Source organism: Xenia sp. Carnegie-2017, unplaced genomic scaffold, assembly GCF_021976095.1.
Source record: "Xenia sp. Carnegie-2017 unplaced genomic scaffold, XeniaSp_v1 HiC_scaffold_3, whole genome shotgun sequence".
In the NCBI taxonomy this organism is placed as follows: Eukaryota; Metazoa; Cnidaria; class Anthozoa; order Malacalcyonacea; family Xeniidae; genus Xenia; species Xenia sp. Carnegie-2017.
This window is the reverse complement of record NW_025813493.1, coordinates 9669031-9688471: the sequence shown is the minus strand read 5'-3', so window position 1 is coordinate 9688471 and position 19441 is coordinate 9669031. Positions and strand designations below refer to the sequence as shown.

The following is a 19441-nucleotide window of genomic DNA, read 5'->3' as shown; positions in this document are numbered from 1 at the left end:
ATAAAGTAGGGAAAATTAAGTCATTCTATAGTCAATGGAAGAAGCAAACGTTTCAGTTTTGAGAATAAAGTAGGGAAAATGAAGTCAATCTATAGTCAATGGATGAAGCAAACGTTTCAGTTTTGAGAATAAAGTAGGAAAATGAAGTCATTCTATAGTCAACGGAAGAAGCAAACATTTCAGTTTTGAGAATAAAGTAGGGAAAATGAAGTCATTCTATAGTCAATGGAAGAAGCAAACATTTCAGTTTTGAGAATAAAGTAGGAAAATGAAGTCATCCTATAGTCAATGGAAGAAGCAAACATTTCAGTTTTGAGAATAAAGTAGGGAAAATGAAGTCATTCTATAGTCAATGGAAGAAGCAAACATTTCAGTTTTGAGAATAAAGTAGGGAAAATGAAGTCATCCTATAGTCAATGGATGAAGCAAACATTTCAGTTTTGAGAATAAAGTAGGGAAAATGAAGTCAATCTATAGTCAATGGATGAAGCAAACGTTTCAGTTTTGAGAATAAAGTAGGGAAAATGAAGTCATTCTATAGTCAACGGAAGAAGCAAACATTTCAGTTTTGAGAATAAAGTAGGGAAAATGAAGTCATTCTATAGTCAATGGAAGAAGCAAACATTTCAGTTTGAGAATAAAATGGAAAATGAAGTCATCCTATAGTCAATGGAAATTTCAGTTTTGAGAATAAAGTAGGGAAAATGAAGTCATTCTATAGTCAATGGAAAAACAAACATTTCAGTTTGAGTAAAGTAGGGAAAATGAAGTCATCCTATAGTCAATGGAAGAAACAAACATTTCAGTTTGAGAATAAAGTAGGAAAATGAAGTCATTCTATAGTCAATGGAAATTTCAGAAGTAGAAAATGAAGTCATCCTATAGTCAATGGAAGAAGCAAACGTTCAGTTTGAGAATAAAGTAGGGAGAATTAAGTCAATCTATAGTCAATGGAAGAAGCAAACGTTTCAATTTTGAGAATAAAGTAGGAAAATGAAGTCATTCTATAGTCAATGGAAGAAACAAACGTTTCAGTTTGAGAATAAAGTAGGGAAAATGAAGTCATTCTATAGTCAACGGAAGAAGCAAACATTTCAGTTTGAGAATAAAGTAGGAAAATAAAGTCATTCTATAGTCAATGGAAGAAGCAAACATTTCAGTTTGAGAATAAAGTAGGAAAATGAAGTCATTCTATAGTCAACGGAAGAAGTTTCAGTTTGAGAATAAAGTTGAAGTCATTCTATAGTCAACGGAAGACGCAAACTCGAAAAGAAATAACTGTATAATATTATTTTGAAGAATGGTTCGAGTGCTATTTCTTCGCTGAAAAGATCAAGAGACAGCGTTTGATAAAGGCTTTATTTTTTCTACTTTCATTTATGAAAGAAAGGTCTTGCCTTTTTCAATTGCAATGCATTTCACGGTTGGGCAAAAGAGAATTGGAATAGAAAAGGTTGGATGTTTTATTTATGGACCCGTCTAAAGCTTTTGCAATGTTGAACGCAATTTGCTTATGACAATTGGCTGAAACATTTTCTGACGAAGAGATTACAGCATGTGGTTACCAGGGAACCATTTGGAAATGGGCGAGTGTCAGGATGGCCAGAAGGTGCTGTTTTGTCGTTTTCTTTTTGAATATTTTGCTCCAGTTTAGTCTCCCCATCTAAAGAAAGGTACTCTTGCATTAGAAAAACTACAAAGAACGGCTTCTAAATATTCCCTAAGAAAACGCAATGAACTACACATGCCGAAAAATTAACGCACGTATTCTAAAAATGACCTAAAAGCTCCTCTCTAGTCAATGGCAAAGTCATTTCACCATCAATGGCAAAATTTTCACTGAACTACTTCAAATCAAGCTATTACAGTTGTGTGAGAATACCGTTTTCGAATAATCGTACCTGCCCTACTCAATGAGCGTGAACGAGTGAGAGCTTTAAACAAAATACGGGCGTTTAAGTTTGCTGTAATGGCCCTCACTGCATGGAGAAAAAACGACTTATCACGTGTGCTATCTTTAATAGAGTGCTACTAAACAATGCACAATTTAAGAATTGGCTTAGAGTCATTACTATCAACATTTTTCAAATTTGCAACTCATTTTAGGCTTTTAAGACCCCGTTTAGACGATACCGGTAGACTTTGAAAACGACGGAAAACACTTACGGTTTGGGGTAATGTTCACCCGACGTCGGTAAGAAAAAGTAAGAAACCCTAAAACTAACCGTAATAGTTTGAAAACGATGGAAAACACTTACGGTTTGGGGTAATGTTCACCCGACGTCGGTATGAAAAAGTATGAAACCTTAAAACTAACCGTAATAGTTAGAAAACGATGGAAAACACTTACGGTTTGGGGTAATGTTCACCCGACGTCGGTATGAGAAAGTATGAAACCCTAAAACTAACCGTAATAGTTTGAAAACGATGGAAAACACTTACGGTTTGGGGTAATGTTCACCTGACGTCAGTATGAAAAAGTATGAAACCCTAAAACTAACCGTAATAGTTTGAAAACGGTATAAAACTATGCCGTTTCCGTTACGTGTGAACACCTAACCGTAAGAGTTTCATTACAGTTCAGCGAAACGTTTTTTCTCTGGTAAAAATGACGTGTTGATATGGTAAGCAATTATAGGTAGACTTCAAATAAATACAACTCAAATAAATTGAAAGCCGGCGTCGATCCGGTGCAGTGTGAACACAACATCAAAACGGAACAACACTCTAACGGCATTGTGTGAACAGTCCAAAACGTTATGAAAATCTACCGGTAGAGTTTAGTATCGGTATTCTTTGAACGTAGTCTAAGAACAAATCGCTGCTATATAATTTAAAATGTTGATTCCTTTGAACTTTGGTATGATCTCCTAGACATGGTGCTGAATTAAAAGCCTAACCATCTTCATTCACACAAAACTCAATTTTTTTTTCATTTTAAACTTTTAAATGCTGCTCATGTAAATAATATTGTATATTTCTCTTTATAAAGTGAAAAGTACGAACTTAGGTTGAAAACTTTATCAACTTTATTTTTGGGAGATAATTTATACAGGGATAACCTTATTGTCTACTTTTCGCACACCTGATAATAATAGTGTGATTATATGATTTTGATTGACAGACAAACGATTGCTGCGATGATAAAGTCCGAACTGATAAATTTTGTCAGAGAATATGATTACACTTTGATGTCCTTTTTTGCATAGTTATTATAAAAAAACTGTTTTATGTTCATGCCGAGTGCAATATAGGACTTTTCAGAAAAAGTCCACGCGATGCATGCCAAGAAACCAATCAGTTTTGTGTCACGTGATGAAATGCTCGGCTGCAAGATGAGGCGTTAGTCGATTATAATTGCCGGCCAATATGCGTTGTGACATTAACTTTAACTATCTTGGGAATACTTTTGACTTTTTCCATAAAACATTTTAAAGTTTTTGCGTCAGACGATAACGTTGTTTGTGTCAGACGGTTTTTCAAAGTGAAAAACGAGTTAACAGGTCAGTAGAGTTTAGACTTTTCTGTCATTAAGCAGGTGCCAGTTTTTGTATGTCGCTTCTATTGTTATATTACTTTGAGTTTGTGCTTATTTCATGGCTAATGATAATTTCATTGCTATAATAAGTTCGACTAAGTCCTTTCGAATATTGCGTTCGTATAATTCAAAAAACAAATTTTACCTCTTTTGACTTACCAAGCACGCAGTCTTGGGCAAAAACAGTGACTATATAGTCACAGGGAGATTAAAGGTGGCGTGACGACAAGTAAATCTGCAACAGTCGGGTTTAAGATGAGCATGGTTCCCAATCGTAGCTGCCAACAATATAGAACAGGCTATAACATTGGCACAAATTGCTGCCTTGAATACAATGACCAAAACAATTGTTTCAAAAATCGTCCACGCTGCTGTCGCCATAGTTGCATTGAACAACTCTAAGGAATGAAAACCAGCGTTTATAATTGGTTGTAATTGGTTTTGCCCACTCTTATACACCACACTGTTAAAGCAATAAAGTAATAAGTGACATTAGGAGTTGTATATAAGAAAGCCTTGGCAAAGAATTTAGGTCTTTGAATTTACGGAATTTTATTTACTGCATCTAAAAAACGACGAGGTTGTAATGTTTACAGTGGCATGATTACTTAGATCACAATCTACTGCGCATGCACCGCGTTAATAATGAAAATACGTCTATTTCATAATCTATCAAGCCAAATTATCCTGTATGAATGACACGCGACTATCAAGATCGTAATATGTTAAAATTTTGCTATATGGTTAACTAATATAGTTCACCAGTGTAGTGTATACATAGGTACTTCATGGTGCACTTTTTTAATGTAGTTCCCCAGTGTAGTGTTTATATGGATACTTCATGGTGCACTTTTTTAATGTAGTTCACCAGTGTAGTGTATATATAGGTACTTAGCTTCATGGTGAACTTTTTTAATATAGTTCACCAGTATAGTGTATATATAGGTACTTTATGGTGAACTTTTTTGATATAGTTCACCAGTGTAGTGAATATATAGGTACTTCATGGTGAACTTTTTTAATATAGTTCACCAGTGTAGTGTATATATAGGTACTTCATGGTGCACTTTTTTAATAAAGTTCACCAGTATAGTGTATATATAGGTACTTCATAGTGAACTTTTTGTTGGGATCGACATGTAGTCAAAGGAGAATAAAATTTGTTTGGAAATCTTACCAATCCAATATCTCATTATGTATACAGCTCCCAATATCAATCGTTTCTTCATTGTTTTAACAGTGTAGTGTCTTAAAGTGGACAAAACCTACAGTTTCCTTCCTACAGTTGCTCTAAACAACTATATGGCGGCGACAGCGTGGACGATTCTTGAAACGGTAGTATTGGTGATTGTATTCATAGCAGCACTTTGTGCAAATGTTGGCTTGTTTTATATTGTTGGTACGACAAGAAACCTTCAAACAAAAGCAAATGTATTTATCTTAAACCTGGCTGTTGCAGATTCGCTTGTCGCCGTCATTAATCTACCTGTGACTATAATCACTGTTATTTCCCAAGATTGGGTGCTTGGTAAGACGCTTTGTCAAATATCTGGATTTTTAACATTGTTCACATTCGTAGCATCGTGTATGGCTTTATCTATGATCAGCATAAATCGCTACCATGCTATAGTTTATTGGACATCTTACAAGAGCAAGTACACTCACCGTAAATGTGCTCTTTATGTTTGCATAACATGGCTTATAACAATCATGTTATCTATACCTCCGTTTTTTGGTTGGGCGAGATTTGACTTTGATCCAAGACAGAGTTATTGTTTTGCTGAATGGAAAGCAAGTAAATCGTACACGATCTTTATGATTGCAACTTGTTTATGTGGTCCGTTGTGTATAATGTCTTACTGTTATGTTAGAGTACTTCGTTATCACGAAGATATTGGCAGAGATTTCCGCCAAATGGTGCTACGTTCTAACAGCCCTTCGATACAAACTCTTGAAATGATGGACAAAGCACAGGGGTCAAGAAAACATCGTTTGACAAGAACAGTAATAGTGTTAATTGTCGTCTTTGGCATTTGCTGGTCCCCTTTTGCGATCATAATATTGATCCAAGTGTTCTCCAATACGCATGTTCCACGCGCTGTGGATTTTGGATCCCTGGTTTTGGGATACTTAAACAGTTTTTTCAACGTGGTTGTGTATAACGCAACGAATAAAAAACTTCGACGGCAATTTTTGAATTTTTTTTCAGTGATTATCTTTCGAAAAAAGGACAAACGTTCGCAATACACTGAAGGCGCGCATTGTCACAGTGTCAGTGCATCGACGAGAATTATATTTAAATTTTAGTCAATATTTTATTGATGCCAAATCATCAGGTACGAGAGAAACCTTTAATGAAATTGTAGTAAACCAAATAAAAAACTTCGACGGGAATTTTTGAATTTTTTCAGCAGTTAAGTAAGAAAGACAGAAGACTAATTGGTCGCATTTTCACAGTGCATATATTGACGGAAAACTGTGCCCAAAATAAATCAATACTTTAAATGATGGGGTCTCCAAACTTTACAGCCAGAGGGCCACATGAACTTTCATCAAGCATGAGCCCCAAGGGCCAGACAGACCGTATACCGCTGGTCAAAGAACAAATATTTTTAATAAAACGAAGTACATTACACAACTTTCATTAGTTGAAAATATTTATTCAAAATTTAAAGGTTAAATTTTAATGAAGAGTAATATCATAACAAAATCACAATTAGTCTGTTCAGTTTGTCAATAATTTAGTGAAATTGGCTTTCTTAAGTGTCTCTGCGGGCCGGATTGAGAGGCCCAACGGGTCATATCTGGCCGCGGGCCGTAGTTTGGAGCCTGCTTTAAATGATCAAAAAAGCAGAAAGAAACATAGAGCCAAAATTGTGGTTAACTCTATAGCGACGTTTCAACAAAGGAAACCCGCATGTTTTTAGGAAATTCGACAAACAAGACAGCTTTGCTGAAAGACATGTAATACGAACTCACAGATTTAGTATTGCACAGTTAAAGATTTGCCTTTTGCAGCCTTAAATCTAGAGAATGGCTATTAGGAGGCAACTTCAATCCATATAATAATGTTTGTAGTAAAAACTTGTGTGTATTGTTATTTCATAGTTAAGTAATAAAATATACGGAAGGAATATAGGAAGCAATGGCTATGTGCTAAAAGTTTGTTTTAAATTTATCTGTTTCGCAACAGTGCTGTTTTCTTTTATGTTTTCCCCGTTCGTGCTGTCTTATACTAATAGAGAAGAATTTTGCAAGAACCTTGAAGCAGGTACAGTAGTCTAGCTGGAGTAGTCGGGCCATAGGTCGGGAAAATTGTCCTTCAAAATTACATCACTTGGTAAGTCACTTTGACCTGCCATTAAACTTTTGTTTTTTGCTCTTCATTGCTCACGTTCATGCACTTTACTTAGTTATCCAAACTTGCTCTATTATTTTCAGCTCGGAGATTGTTATTTTTGGCAAAATCATTCAACATGTTCAATATTTTCCGAACGTCGCGAGTGATGAAAAACTCGAAAAAGTTTGACGCATACGAAAGCTTCCTTCCCAATAGGTTCCTTTTCATTGCGCAATGGAGTATTTTAACTCCTTAGCTTCAATATGCTCTAAACTACATTACACTCAGACTTGACAAGCTCAAAAACTTGCACACATGGGTAACAGTATTTAAATAAGACAAACTTTATGACAAAAAAATGAAACAAAGGCAACCAACGAAGCATGTGAAATAGTCCTTTATAGAAGCGCAAGCATAAAGCCCGCCGCACACTGCCGAACTTCTTAAGCGTACTTGTTATTCGCAACAAGTTGGATCGACAAAAATGCAGGAAAGTTTTAAAGAACATTTGTCATTCGTGACGTATCAGCTAAATATCAAACGTGTTTGATATTTTTTGTCATGAATGACAAAAAATCCTTGTGTGCGTTGAGCCAACAACAAGTACAATTTAGACGACAAAAATGCGCATGCGCACAACTAGCATAACAAAATGGCTGATATATTGAACATCTTGAACGAATTGATAAACGATGAAGAATTGCTACTGTGCTTGTAGCGACAACGATGCTGCACACAAATGAGGGCAGCAAATCGTAGTCTTTTATTATAAACTTCTTGTGAAAATGTGCGAAAATTCGTGAATAGTGGACTTTTTCTAAAATTGTGTAAAAATTCGTGAATTATAGTCTTTTTGTGAAAATGTGCGAAAACTCGTGAATTATAGACTTTTTGTGAAAATGTGTGGAAATGCATGAATTATCGTCTTTATGTGAAAATATATGAGTTATAGTCTTTATGCAAAAAGTGCGAAAATGCATGAATTATAGTCTTTATGTGAAGATATATGAGTTATAGTCTTTATATAAAAAGTGTGAAAATGCATGAATTATAGTCTTTATGTGAAAATATATGAGTTATAGTCTTTATGTGAAAAGTCTGAAAATGTATGAAGTATCGTGTTTATGTGAAAATATATGAGTTATAGTCTTTATGTAAAAGTATATGACTATAGTCTTCGCAATTTCACATATTTTCATGCCAAAGACTATAGTTTTTGCATTTTCACACATTTTCATGCCATGCATGCAGATTAAATCTTGCCTAATATCTTGCAAGATCTTGCATGAGTAAAAACTTGCCTTACATCTTTCAAAATCTTGCTAGAGTAAAATTTTGCCTCGTATTTTGCATGATCTTGCATGAGGAAAATCTTGCCTACTATCTTGCACGTAATAGGAAAAGTAAATAGTGTGTGATAAATACATGGTATATATAGATACAATTGTGCTAGGTGTCTATCCTAGAGAGCAATCCCCATAGAGCGAAGAATACAATTGTATCTATTATATGTCCTCATCCAAAACTCTCGATTACACGTTAGGTGCTTGAACTGTGTTCCATTTCATCTAGCTGTCTTCAAGCTGGCGTCGTCGTTTCTTTTCTGTCACTCTTGATTTCGTTACATTCGTGGAAGTTTCATTTTCAAGTGTTTTTTCTACATGTGTCATATGACATTTTTTTTTATAACATGTGTCATCAATATTAGAGCATTGTTTACGCAAAAAATATTCAGATACAAAGATATGGAGAAAAAAAAAACATCTCTAACATTGTCACGGATGCGACGAGTGGGGTAACAAAGTGTTGATGAGTGTGATATACATTTGTCAAAACAAGCTTAAGAAGAAAAACAGCATATACGCATAGAGACAGCCGTCTAATTTATTACGTACCTAAGCGTATATAAAGCATTTCCAACTCACGTACAAAATTTCCTTCACACGACCAAATTACTGTCTATTTAAACGATGTATGTAATAAAAAGTTACCTTGACAACTGAAGCAAGCCCTCCTTTCAAGCATTTGCAAAACCTCAATTTCATTCCGAACTCTTGATTTTCTCGTAGCGTAGCCAAATGGAAGAGGAATCAAATCAGGATACTCATGTTCACCATCACAGCCATTTTGATTTATCCCTTGATATTTTTCAGCATCAAGCTTATCTGAAGTGATGTCATTTGCTTAAACCGTGAGATATGCGATTTGGAGAGATAAAAGAATGTCCAAGAAGCTACTGTGCTAAGTATTGGTTACCGTTTTCCGGATATAGACATGTATACAAAGTATATGACATTAAAAGGCAGTAGCTATAAATTCTTCCTTACTGTAATGCTTGTTTTTCTTCATGATCTTCATTTTTTCAAGTTGAAGCTTAGAGTGAATTTTTCAAGCATGGCTATAATTATATTGACAAATACATATTCCAACAAGGATAAATTTCTTTATGACAATGCGATTCAATGAAAAGGAGCTTGGAAGTCCAAAACGAGCTTTTCAATTCATCCAAAAATGGCAAATAACAAGTCTTTATATATGTTTATTGAGCTAAACAAAAATTGTTCACATTTTTTTCATGTTTAGTAACACCAGCACACAGTTAGTACATACAATAATTGAAAGTTTCTATATGTGAATGAACGTGAACTAATCCTTCTACAATCTCACCGAGAAGCGGCCACATTCTCTGTTGGTCCATGTAATATCCCTCGTCAATAACATTTCTTAGAGTACTCTTCACAAAATGCTCCATCTGTATATACAAAGTTTGTAGAGTGCAATTACAATCTTCTTGCAAGTCTCTTGTGATGATTGCTTCCTCTTCCCTTTCGCAATCAGATTCCTCGTCCTAAAGGGAAGACGCTGGTAGTTATTTTTACATATCTTCAGAAGGTACTATATACCTTGTGAGTCAATGAGCTCCCAAACTGTGTATATGTGATTCATCGCTATGTGATGCGAAAATGGCAAAAGGTTTATAATATTTTTTCTGCTTTTCTTTGGCAGCCAGATTATTCTCTATTAACTGCAAAAACAGCACAACACAATTAACTGAAGAATTGAGTATTTTTTACAATTATCACATGTGCAAATAAGATCACAAATAAAAAATGAAATAAAATTTTAGAAATGCAACATTGTGCCAATATCCTGAGACTAATATCCAAGTAGAGTTTAAGGGCCATTATTGGCTTAGAGAAAAAAACCCAGCATCGTATACCTGTCTTTTTTTCTTTTGCAAGCAATACTTCACAGATTTTCCTTTTGATTCTATTTCATGAAGTTGTTCTTGTTTAGCCAAAACATATTCTGCCACTACATTTGGTTCAGAATATGTTGGCAGTGAATGCGATTCATATTCTTAGGCTTTTGCCGCGAGATATACAGTGCTGGATTTTTTCTCTAAGCCAATAACGACCCTTAAACTCTGCTTGTATATAAGTCTCAGGATATTGGCATATTTTTTGTGGCACAACGTTGCATTTCTAAAATTTTTTTTTATTTTCGATTCATATTCATTATTCATAATGAATATAAATCATTGTTGTGATCAGCTACCTCAAAAGGAAATCTTGGCTTCCTAATATGCATTATCTCATAAGAGGAGCGGATACCCCCAGCTGGCTTGCTCTATATACAAGTCCCAGTCGTTCTGCTGCTCATTTACCGCCTATGTGAAAAAAGGGCAAAAGGTTAATGCAGTTCTAGTCGAGTTATACTAATATAGAATTATTAAAATGCCAACCTAAGACAAATGCCGTTTTAATATTACCATATGTATGTTCATCTTGGCCATTAGTTTGGGGATGATAAGCAGCTGTGACCAGTTGGAAATTTTGCAAAGATTAAGTCATTGAGCAACTAAAGCAACTAAAGTAATGGAGAGTACTAATCTACAGAACATTTAAGATAGCATTAACACCTTACATACACTTGAAAGGACATCAGGGTAATTTACTAAAATTTACTAAAACACTTATATAGTTTTTCAACTCTTTTCCTTGAAAACACTGGTATCTGATACTTCTTAAATGAAGTATCCATTAAGAAATAAAAAATGTTTATTGCGTTAAACACGAAGGAGAAGGGTTGCACATGCTCGAGAGTTCTCACAAACGTCTCCGAGGTTTGCATAAGCCAGTGAAAATACGAAAATCATCTTTTATTTCTTTTATAAAATAACAATAACTGGCGGAATTTTTTTGAAAACAATCAAAAAAATTGTAGCCAATCTGAATGTACGAAAAAACAATTTTAACCAATCTGCATTGCGTTTGAGCATTCAAAATTATGACGAATGTTTAGATAAGTATCCCCAGCATAGGTTTTGAAAAATATTTGCCACAAACCCTAAAAACATTCGCGTTTTTCAAATGCATAGAAATACAATTTAATGTTAAAAAAAACTGCAAAAATATAGTGAAATTATTCGTGATTAATGAGATGTATTTGTTTTTCGTGTTTGCCATTTACATATGAGATATTTACGATTTATTACACTGTTTGTGTTAACGATAGTTAATTTTGTGTTGAGACTCGTCAGCATTATGTTGAACGAAAAAATGGCGAGGTCATAAAAGAATTATTTTCTCGATTAAGGGGCTGCTTACATGATCCCTTACAGGGTTTCAGCCAAGCGTTAAATAATTTTGGCAAATGGAAAAGATTTAATACTTACCATCAGATGAATCTTCTTCAGCACTTTCACAATATTCTGATTTAACAACTATACGCATAACATTCAAAATCGAACAACAAATTTGGCCTAATTTGAGAATAACAACATAAATCACTCGTGGCGCTTAACAAACGGTAGTAATTTTTTCGCTTGAAGTTTTGCCCCCTTTCAATCACTCAAAATCATTTAACGCCACACTGAATCCCGGTTAGCCGGGATCATGTAAACAGCCCCTAAGCATATTCTAAATTAAACAACTATATGATATTATTTTGAAAAACGGTTTGAATGAAGAGATCATGAGACAGTTCGTCTCATCAGCTGACGTTCGTAGCATCGTGTATGGCTTTATCCATGATCAGCATAAATCGCTACCATGCTATAGTTAATTGGACATCTTATGAGAGCAAGTACACTCGCCGTAAATGTGCTTTTTATGTTTGTATTACCTGGTTTATAACAATCGTATTATCTATACCTCCGTTTTTTGGTTGGGCGAAATTCGAGTATGATCCAGGACAGAGTTATTGTTTTGTTGAATGGACAGCAAGTAAATCGTACACGATCTTTATGAGCGCAGCTTGTTCATGTGGTCCGTTATCTATAATGACTTACTGTTATGTTAGAATACTTCGTTATCACGAAGATAGTGGCAGAGATGTCCGCCAAATGGCGCTACGTTCTAACAGCCCTTCGTTACAAACTCTTGAAATGATGGACAAAGCACAGGGGTCAAGAAAAAATCGTTTGACAAGAACAGTAACAGTGTTAATTGTCGTCTTTGGCATTTGCTGGTCCCCTTTTGCGATCATAATATTGATCCAAGTATTCTCCAATGCGCATGTTCCACGCGCTGTGGATTTTGGATCCCTGGTTTTGGGATACTTAAACAGTTTTTTCAACGTGGTTGTGTATAACGCAACGAATAAAAAACTTCGACGGCAATTTTTGAATTTCTTTTCAGTGATTATCTTTCGAAAAAAGGACAAACGTTCGCAATACACTGAAGGCGCGCATTGTCACAGTGTCAGTGCATCGACGGGGAATAATATTTAAATTTTAGTCAATATTTTATTGATGCCAAATCATCAGGTACGAGAGAAACCTTTAATGAAATTGTGGTAAACCAAATAAAAAACTTCGACGTGAATTTTTGAATTTTTTTCAGCAGTTAACTAAGAAAAGACGGTAGACTAATTGGTCGCATTTTCACAGTGCATATATCGACGGAAAACTGTGCCTAAAATAAATCAATACTTTAAATCAGGGGTCTCCAAATTTTACAGCCAGAGGGCCACATGAACTTTATCAAGCATGTTGAGGGCCGACGAACCGTATACCGCTGGTCAAAGAACAAATATTTTAATAAAACGAAGTACATTACACAAGCTTCATTAGTTAAGAAAATATTTATTCAAAATTTAAAGGTTAAATTTCAATGAAGAGTAATATCATAACAAAATCACAATTAGTCTGTTCAGTTTTTTCAATGTGAGTGGTGAAATTGGCTTTCTTAAGTGTCTCTGCGGGCCGGATTGAGAGGCCCAACGGGCCGCATCTGGCCCGCGGGCCGTAGTTTGGAGACCCCTGCTTTAAATGATCAAAAAGCGAAAGAAACATAGAGAAAAATTGTGGTTAACTATAGCGACGTTTCAACGAAGGAAACCCACCGGAGTTTCAGGAAATTCGACAAACAAGACGCTTTGCTGAAAGACATGTAATACAGAAAATTTCAGATTTAGTATTGCACAGTTAAAGATTTTCCCTTTTGCAGCCTTAAATCTAGAGAATAGCTATTAGGAAGGCAACTGAAATCCATATAATAATGTGTGTAGTAAAAACGTTGTGTGTATTGTTATTTCATAGTTTAGTAATAAATATACGGAAGGAATATAGGAAACGTAGCTATACGTAGCTAACGTTTGTTTTAAATTTATCTGTTTCGCAACAGTGCTGTTTTCTTTTATGTTTTCCCTGTTCGCGCTGTCTTATACTAATAGAGAAGAATTTTGCAAGAACCTTCAAGCAGGTGCAGTAATCCAGCTGGTGTAGTCGGGCCATAGGTCGGGAATCTTGTCCTTCAAAATTACATCGCTTGGTAAGTCACTTTGACCTGCCATAAAACTTTTGTTTTTGCTCTTCATTGCTCACATTCATGCACTTTACTTTGTTATCCAAACTTGCTCTATTATTTTCAGCTCGGAGATTCTTATTTTTGGCAAAATCATTCAACATGTTCAATATTTGCCGAACGTCGCGAGTGATAAAAAACTCGAAAAAATTTAACGCATACTAAAGCTTCCTTCCCAATAGCTTCCTTTTCATTGCTCAATGGAGTATTTTAACTCCTTAGCTTCAATATGCTCTAAACTACATTACACTCAGACTTGACAAGCTCAAAAACTTGCACACATGCGTAACAGTATCTAAATATAAACAAACTCTATGACAAAAAAATGAAACAAAGGCAATCAACGAAGCATGTGAAATAGTCCTTTATATAAGCGCAAGCATAAAGCCCGCCGCACACTGGCAAACTTGTTGAGCGTACTTTTTATTCGCGACAAGTTGGATCGACAAAAATGCAGGAAAGTTTTGAACAAAATTTGTCATTCGTGACGGATGAGCTAAATATCAAAACGTGTTTGATATTTTTTGTCATGAATGACAAAAAATTCTTGTGTGCGTTGAGCCAACAACAAGTACACTTTAGACGACAAAATTACGCATGCGCACAACTAGCATAACAAAATGGCTGATAATTGAACATCTTGAAAGAATTGATAAACGGCGAAGAATTAATACTGTGCTTGTAGCGACAACGATGCTGCTCACAAATGAGGGCAGCAAATCGTAGTCTTTTATTATAGTCTTTTTGTGAAAATGCGCAAAAATTCGTGAAAAATGGACTTTTTGTGAAAATGTGTAAAAATTCGTGAATTATAGTCTTTTTGTGAAAATGTGCGAAAACTCGTGAATTATAATCTTTATGTGAAAAGCGTGAAAATGCATGAATTATAGTCCAACATAAAGTTCTGATTAGAGCCATAGAAATAGACCAAAAAAAAAACGAATTGTAAAGTTAAATTTATTGTGACGTTTCGTCTTTACTCAAGACATCTTCAGACAAATAATAAATAGGATGTTAAGACAAGATATTATATTTACAAAAAGGTGTTAAATTACTACTAAAGGAAGCGGTGTCGAATGGATACATGATAAGGAAGTTAGGAAGTAAAATAAAGAGAAATTAAAAGAGGTTAAGTGGAATGGAGTTTCCTTGCACATTAAGTGAAGGCTTGTATTTATTGATTAGAAGGCTTTCATGAATGGAGAGTTCATAAGTATCGTTGGAAGGTGAGATTATTTTTAAGTCGTCCAGTTGCGTTAATGTGAGCAAGAATGCTTGATGATGCAGGGTGGGAAACTTGGTTGCCTGTAAGGGGGGATATTCCCAAGTGCTCCGAAAATCTGGTGTGTAGATGACGTGTGGTTTGACCCACATACGAGGCGTTGCAGCTTCGACACTTGAATAAATAGACTACACCAGATCTCAGAGGTTTGGGAATTTTGTCCTTAAAGGGGAAGAAAGAAGAGATACGTTGAGAAGGGCGGAAATCAAATTTAATGGATATATGTGGGAAGGCTGCAGCACAAAGGCTACTGATTTGTGTGCGAATTTGAAGGGAGTGTATGCCGGTGAAAGGAAGACAGAAATAGATGGGCATTTTGTGAGCAGTCAAGACAGGTGGTTTAGGGGCAAAGGTGTTGTTAAGGAAGCCACGTGTGATTTGGTCAATTATGCGTGAAGGAAAACCGTTTTTGGTGAGTGACTTTCTGGTAAATTCGAGTTGTGTATGAAAATTTTCGTAAGTAGAGCAAAGATTGAAGATGCGGTGAAGTAAGCAGGAGACTAATGAAAGTTTGTAGATAAGTGGGATGAAGCTGTGGAAGTTAGTGAAAAGGCCAGTGAAAGTAGGTTTGCGGTAGACGGAAGTGGTGAATTTTCCATTAGTACGAGAGATATCAATGTCAAGAAATGAGAGCTTTCTGTTTTGTTTGACTTCAGCTGTGAATGTGATGTTAGGTTGTTGTCGGTTCAGATAGTCAAGAAAGAGAGGGACGTGATCGGAGGAATGAAAAAGTAAAAAACAGTTGTCAACGTAGCGTCGGTAAAGTAGTGGTTTGAATGAAGAAGGACATTTATTGAGCCAGGATTTTTTCGTGAAAGGACATTAATATATCAGCAAAGAGAGGGCCCAATGGACTGCCCATAGCCACACCATCAATTTGCTGATACATTTTCCCGTTAAAGATAAAGTGACAGTTCTTAACAGCTAGAGAGAGTAGTTTTTCAAATTCTGTTGCAGTGAGTCCGTTGAAGTACTGGTGGTTGTTAAAAATGCTTTTGGATATTATGTGGATGGTTTCGTCAACAGGTATGTTAGTAAATAGGGATAGGACATCAAAACTAGCAAGGACAACATTACTGGAGTTGATATCGCAGTTTAGGATTTCTTCAACAAACGAAAAAGAGTCTTTGATGATGAGGTTGCTTATAGTGAAGGGTTTTAGGAGTGGGATGAAAAACTTTGCTAGTTTATACGAATAGTGATTAATGGAGGAAAGAATGGGTCTGAGAGGGATGTTACATTTATGTATTTTAGGAAGGCCATATAATATACCTATTCGTGAACCAGTAGGGTAAAGTTCTTTGTAAGTTTCTTGGCCGATAGATTTGGCATCTTTCAACTTTTTTAATAAAGACTTCACTTGATTTTCTCGTTGTAAAGTGACTTTGACTGGATCTCCATTCAGAGGTTGAAACTTTGTAGTGTCAGATAAGAGTGTGTCCATTTTCTTTGTGTAGTCGTCTTTGTTAAGTATTACGATGCCATTTCCTTTGTCAGGTTTAGTGATGAGGATAGTTCTGTCGTTTTTTAAATTATTTAAAATGTTCAAGTCTTCTTGTGAATATAGAAAAGGTGGTGGGCTGTAACTTCGGAAACCTGAGTGGGCAATGTCTTTTAATTTGCATTTGATCGAGTCTGGAAAAAATCCTGATGATTCATTAACAGATTCTCGTTTGAGACGGTTGTAGAGTTTTTCAAAGGGTGTTAAGAAGGTGCAAATGTTTAACTTTTTCGGTGGGATGGAAAAGTTTAAGCCTTTTGAAAGGATTTCTTTCTCTCTGTCAGTAATGAGGCGGTTTGAGAAATTGAACACCACTTTATCAGGGTCGATTGGGATGTTGTTGTCATGTTTGGATGTGAGACGGAAAAGTTTGCGATCTTGGATATGTTGATGTTGCGTTAGTTTTCTTGAATTTTCACGATCGGAGACATTCTTAAGGTGTATAAAGTCAATTTTGGAGAAAATTACTTACGAAAATTTTCATACACAACTCGAATTTACCAGAAAGTCACTCACCAAAAACGGTTTTCCTTCACGCATAATTGACCAAATCACACGTGGCTTCCTTAACAACACCTTTGCCCCTAAACCACCTGTCTTGACTGCTCACAAAATGCCCATCTATTTCTGTCTTCCTTTCACCGGCATACACTCCCTTCAAATTTGCACACAAATCAGTAGCCTTTGTGCTGCAGCCTTCCCACATATATCCATTAAATTTGTTTTCCGCCCTTCTCAACGTATCTCTTCTTTCTTCCCCTTTAAGGACAAAATTCCCAAACCTCTGAGATCTGGTGTAGTCTATTTATTCAAGTGTCGAAGCTGCAACGCCTCGTATGTGGGTCAAACCACACGTCATCTACACACCAGATTTTCGGAGCACTTGGGAATATCCCCCCTTACAGGCAACCAAGTTTCCCACCCTGCATCAACAAGCATTCTTGCTCACATTAACGCAACTGGACGACTTAAAAATAATCTCACCTTCCAACGATACTTATGAACTCTCCATTCATGAAAGCCTTCTAATCAATAAATACAAGCCTTCACTTAATGTGCAAGGAAACTCCATTCCACTTAACCTCTTTTAATTTCTCTTTATTTTACTTCCTAACTTCCTTATCATGTATCCATTCGACACCGCTTCCTTTAGTAGTAATTTAACACCTTTTTGTAAATATAATATCTTGTCTTAACATCCTATTAATTATTTGTCTGAAGATGTCTTGAGTAAAGACGAAACGTCACAATAAATTTAACTTTACAATTCGTTTTTTTTTTGGTCTATTTCTATGGCTCTAATCAGAACTTTATATTGGGCATTAATTTTTATCACACGAATTCGATTTCCGCTCGGCAAGTCTCTCGCTACAATTTTGAATTATAGTCTTTGTGTGAAAATATATGAGTTATAGTCTTTATGTGAAAAGTGTGAAAATGCATGAATTACAGTCTTTATGTGAAAATATGTGTGTTATAGTCTTTATGTGAAAAGTGTGAAAATGCATGAGTTATAGTCTTTATGTGAAAAAGATTGAAAGTATTTGAAAATGTGTGAAATATTGTCTTTTTGTGAAAATATGTAAAAATGCGTGAATGATAGTCTTCTAGTGAAAATTTGCAAAAAATGTGTACTTTATATTTTATATGTGGAAATATGTAAAAATGCCTAAATTGTAGCCTTTTGTTGAAAATATTAAAAAAATGTGTAACTTAGCTATATTTTTCGCATGAAAATGCGTGAAAATACGCGAACTATAAGTCTTTCCTACGAAAATAAGTAAACTACAATCGTACTTAGTCATTTTCCTAATTAATGAGTCCGCACTATCCACTGTTAAAATTCACGCTGCAAACCTTAGCTGACTCAACCCGGGTTTGAACCAGGCATCACCATGTTGATAGATTGCATACTTGACCACTTGACCACTCAAGAGCAGTTGAACGCCTACAATTTCTCATTGTATATAACCTTCTTAGGATTTTCAATAAAAGACTACATTTCACGCATTTTCATGCGAAAGACTAGCTATAGCTATTTCATGACAAAGACTATATAATTCAATCATTTTTACGCAAGAGTATAGTTTACTCATTTTTACGCCAATGACTATATTTCACGCATATATTCGCAAAAGACTATAGCTTACTGGTTTTCAAGTAAATGACTATAGTTCACGCATTTTCACTTTAAAGACCAGCTATATGTTATGCCTTTTTGTGGCAAAGACTATACTTCACAAACTTTCATGCAAAGGACTATAGTTCACGCATTTTCATGGGAAAGACAATATTTCATGCAATTTCATGCAAAAGTGTATGTTCACACATTTTTACGCAAAAGAGTAGCTATAGGATACGCATTTTTACGGCAAAGACTATTTTTCACGCAATTTCATGCAAAAGACCTGTAGCTCAAACAATTTTCATGTCAAAGATTATATGTCACGCATTTTCATGTCAAAGACTATATATCTTGCATTTCTTACAATATTTAACGCTATTTAAAACTTTCAACAAACGCGAACTTTTCCTTTGCATTCCTTTCTCCTTTTTTAACAATTCCAACAGCCACTGCATCCAACTGTAACGACACAAATAATTAAATCTTTCCATTCTATAATCTAACCTTATCTTTTCTGTCTAAAATATCAAAATAGTCATTCTTTACATTAAATGAAAAAGTAAATTTATTCTTTACACATGCATCAACCAAATTGATTGAGCAATCCCTGTTGCCTCTAACTTGTTCTTTCTAAACATCAACCAAGGATCTTTAATTTTTTCTCATATGAAATTATTCTTTCTCATACGAAATTAATATTTACAGCACAATTACATTTTTACAAATCTCATCTGCTCCTAGCTCTCATCTTCCACTTTAATCATCAATCATGAACCAATTTTCCTACCTTCTGTTTAATCCTCAAATTTCTGTACCTTAACCTTCGTTGATCATTTCCTTCGAAAA

The 19441-nt window shown here is 35.2% G+C and overlaps 3 protein-coding genes across 3 annotated transcripts; 2 read left to right on the top strand and 1 right to left on the bottom strand.

The window, feature by feature from the left end:
• The first annotated feature begins 4840 nt into the window (after positions 1-4840).
• Positions 4841-5845, top strand: LOC124454194 (melatonin receptor type 1C-like). The gene has a single exon (XM_047005000.1). It carries the CDS (start codon positions 4841-4843, stop codon positions 5843-5845), a length of 1005 nt encoding a protein of 334 aa, XP_046860956.1.
• Positions 5846-11440: 5595 nt separating this feature from the next.
• LOC124454193 (melatonin receptor type 1C-like) lies at positions 11441-12702 on the top strand. The gene is made up of 2 exons (XM_047004999.1): positions 11441-11448; positions 11865-12702. The coding sequence occupies exons 1-2, from the start codon at positions 11441-11443 to the stop codon at positions 12610-12612; spliced, it is 756 nt and encodes a 251-aa protein (XP_046860955.1). The 3' UTR covers positions 12613-12702.
• Positions 12703-15759: 3057 nt separating this feature from the next.
• On the bottom strand, positions 15760-18432 carry LOC124454192. Its single transcript, XM_047004998.1, has 2 exons — positions 18385-18432; positions 15760-16902 (listed from the first exon to the last, which is right to left on the bottom strand). The coding sequence occupies exons 1-2, from the start codon at positions 18430-18432 to the stop codon at positions 15760-15762; spliced, it is 1191 nt and encodes a 396-aa protein (XP_046860954.1).
• Between the last annotated feature and the right edge of the window lie 1009 nt (positions 18433-19441).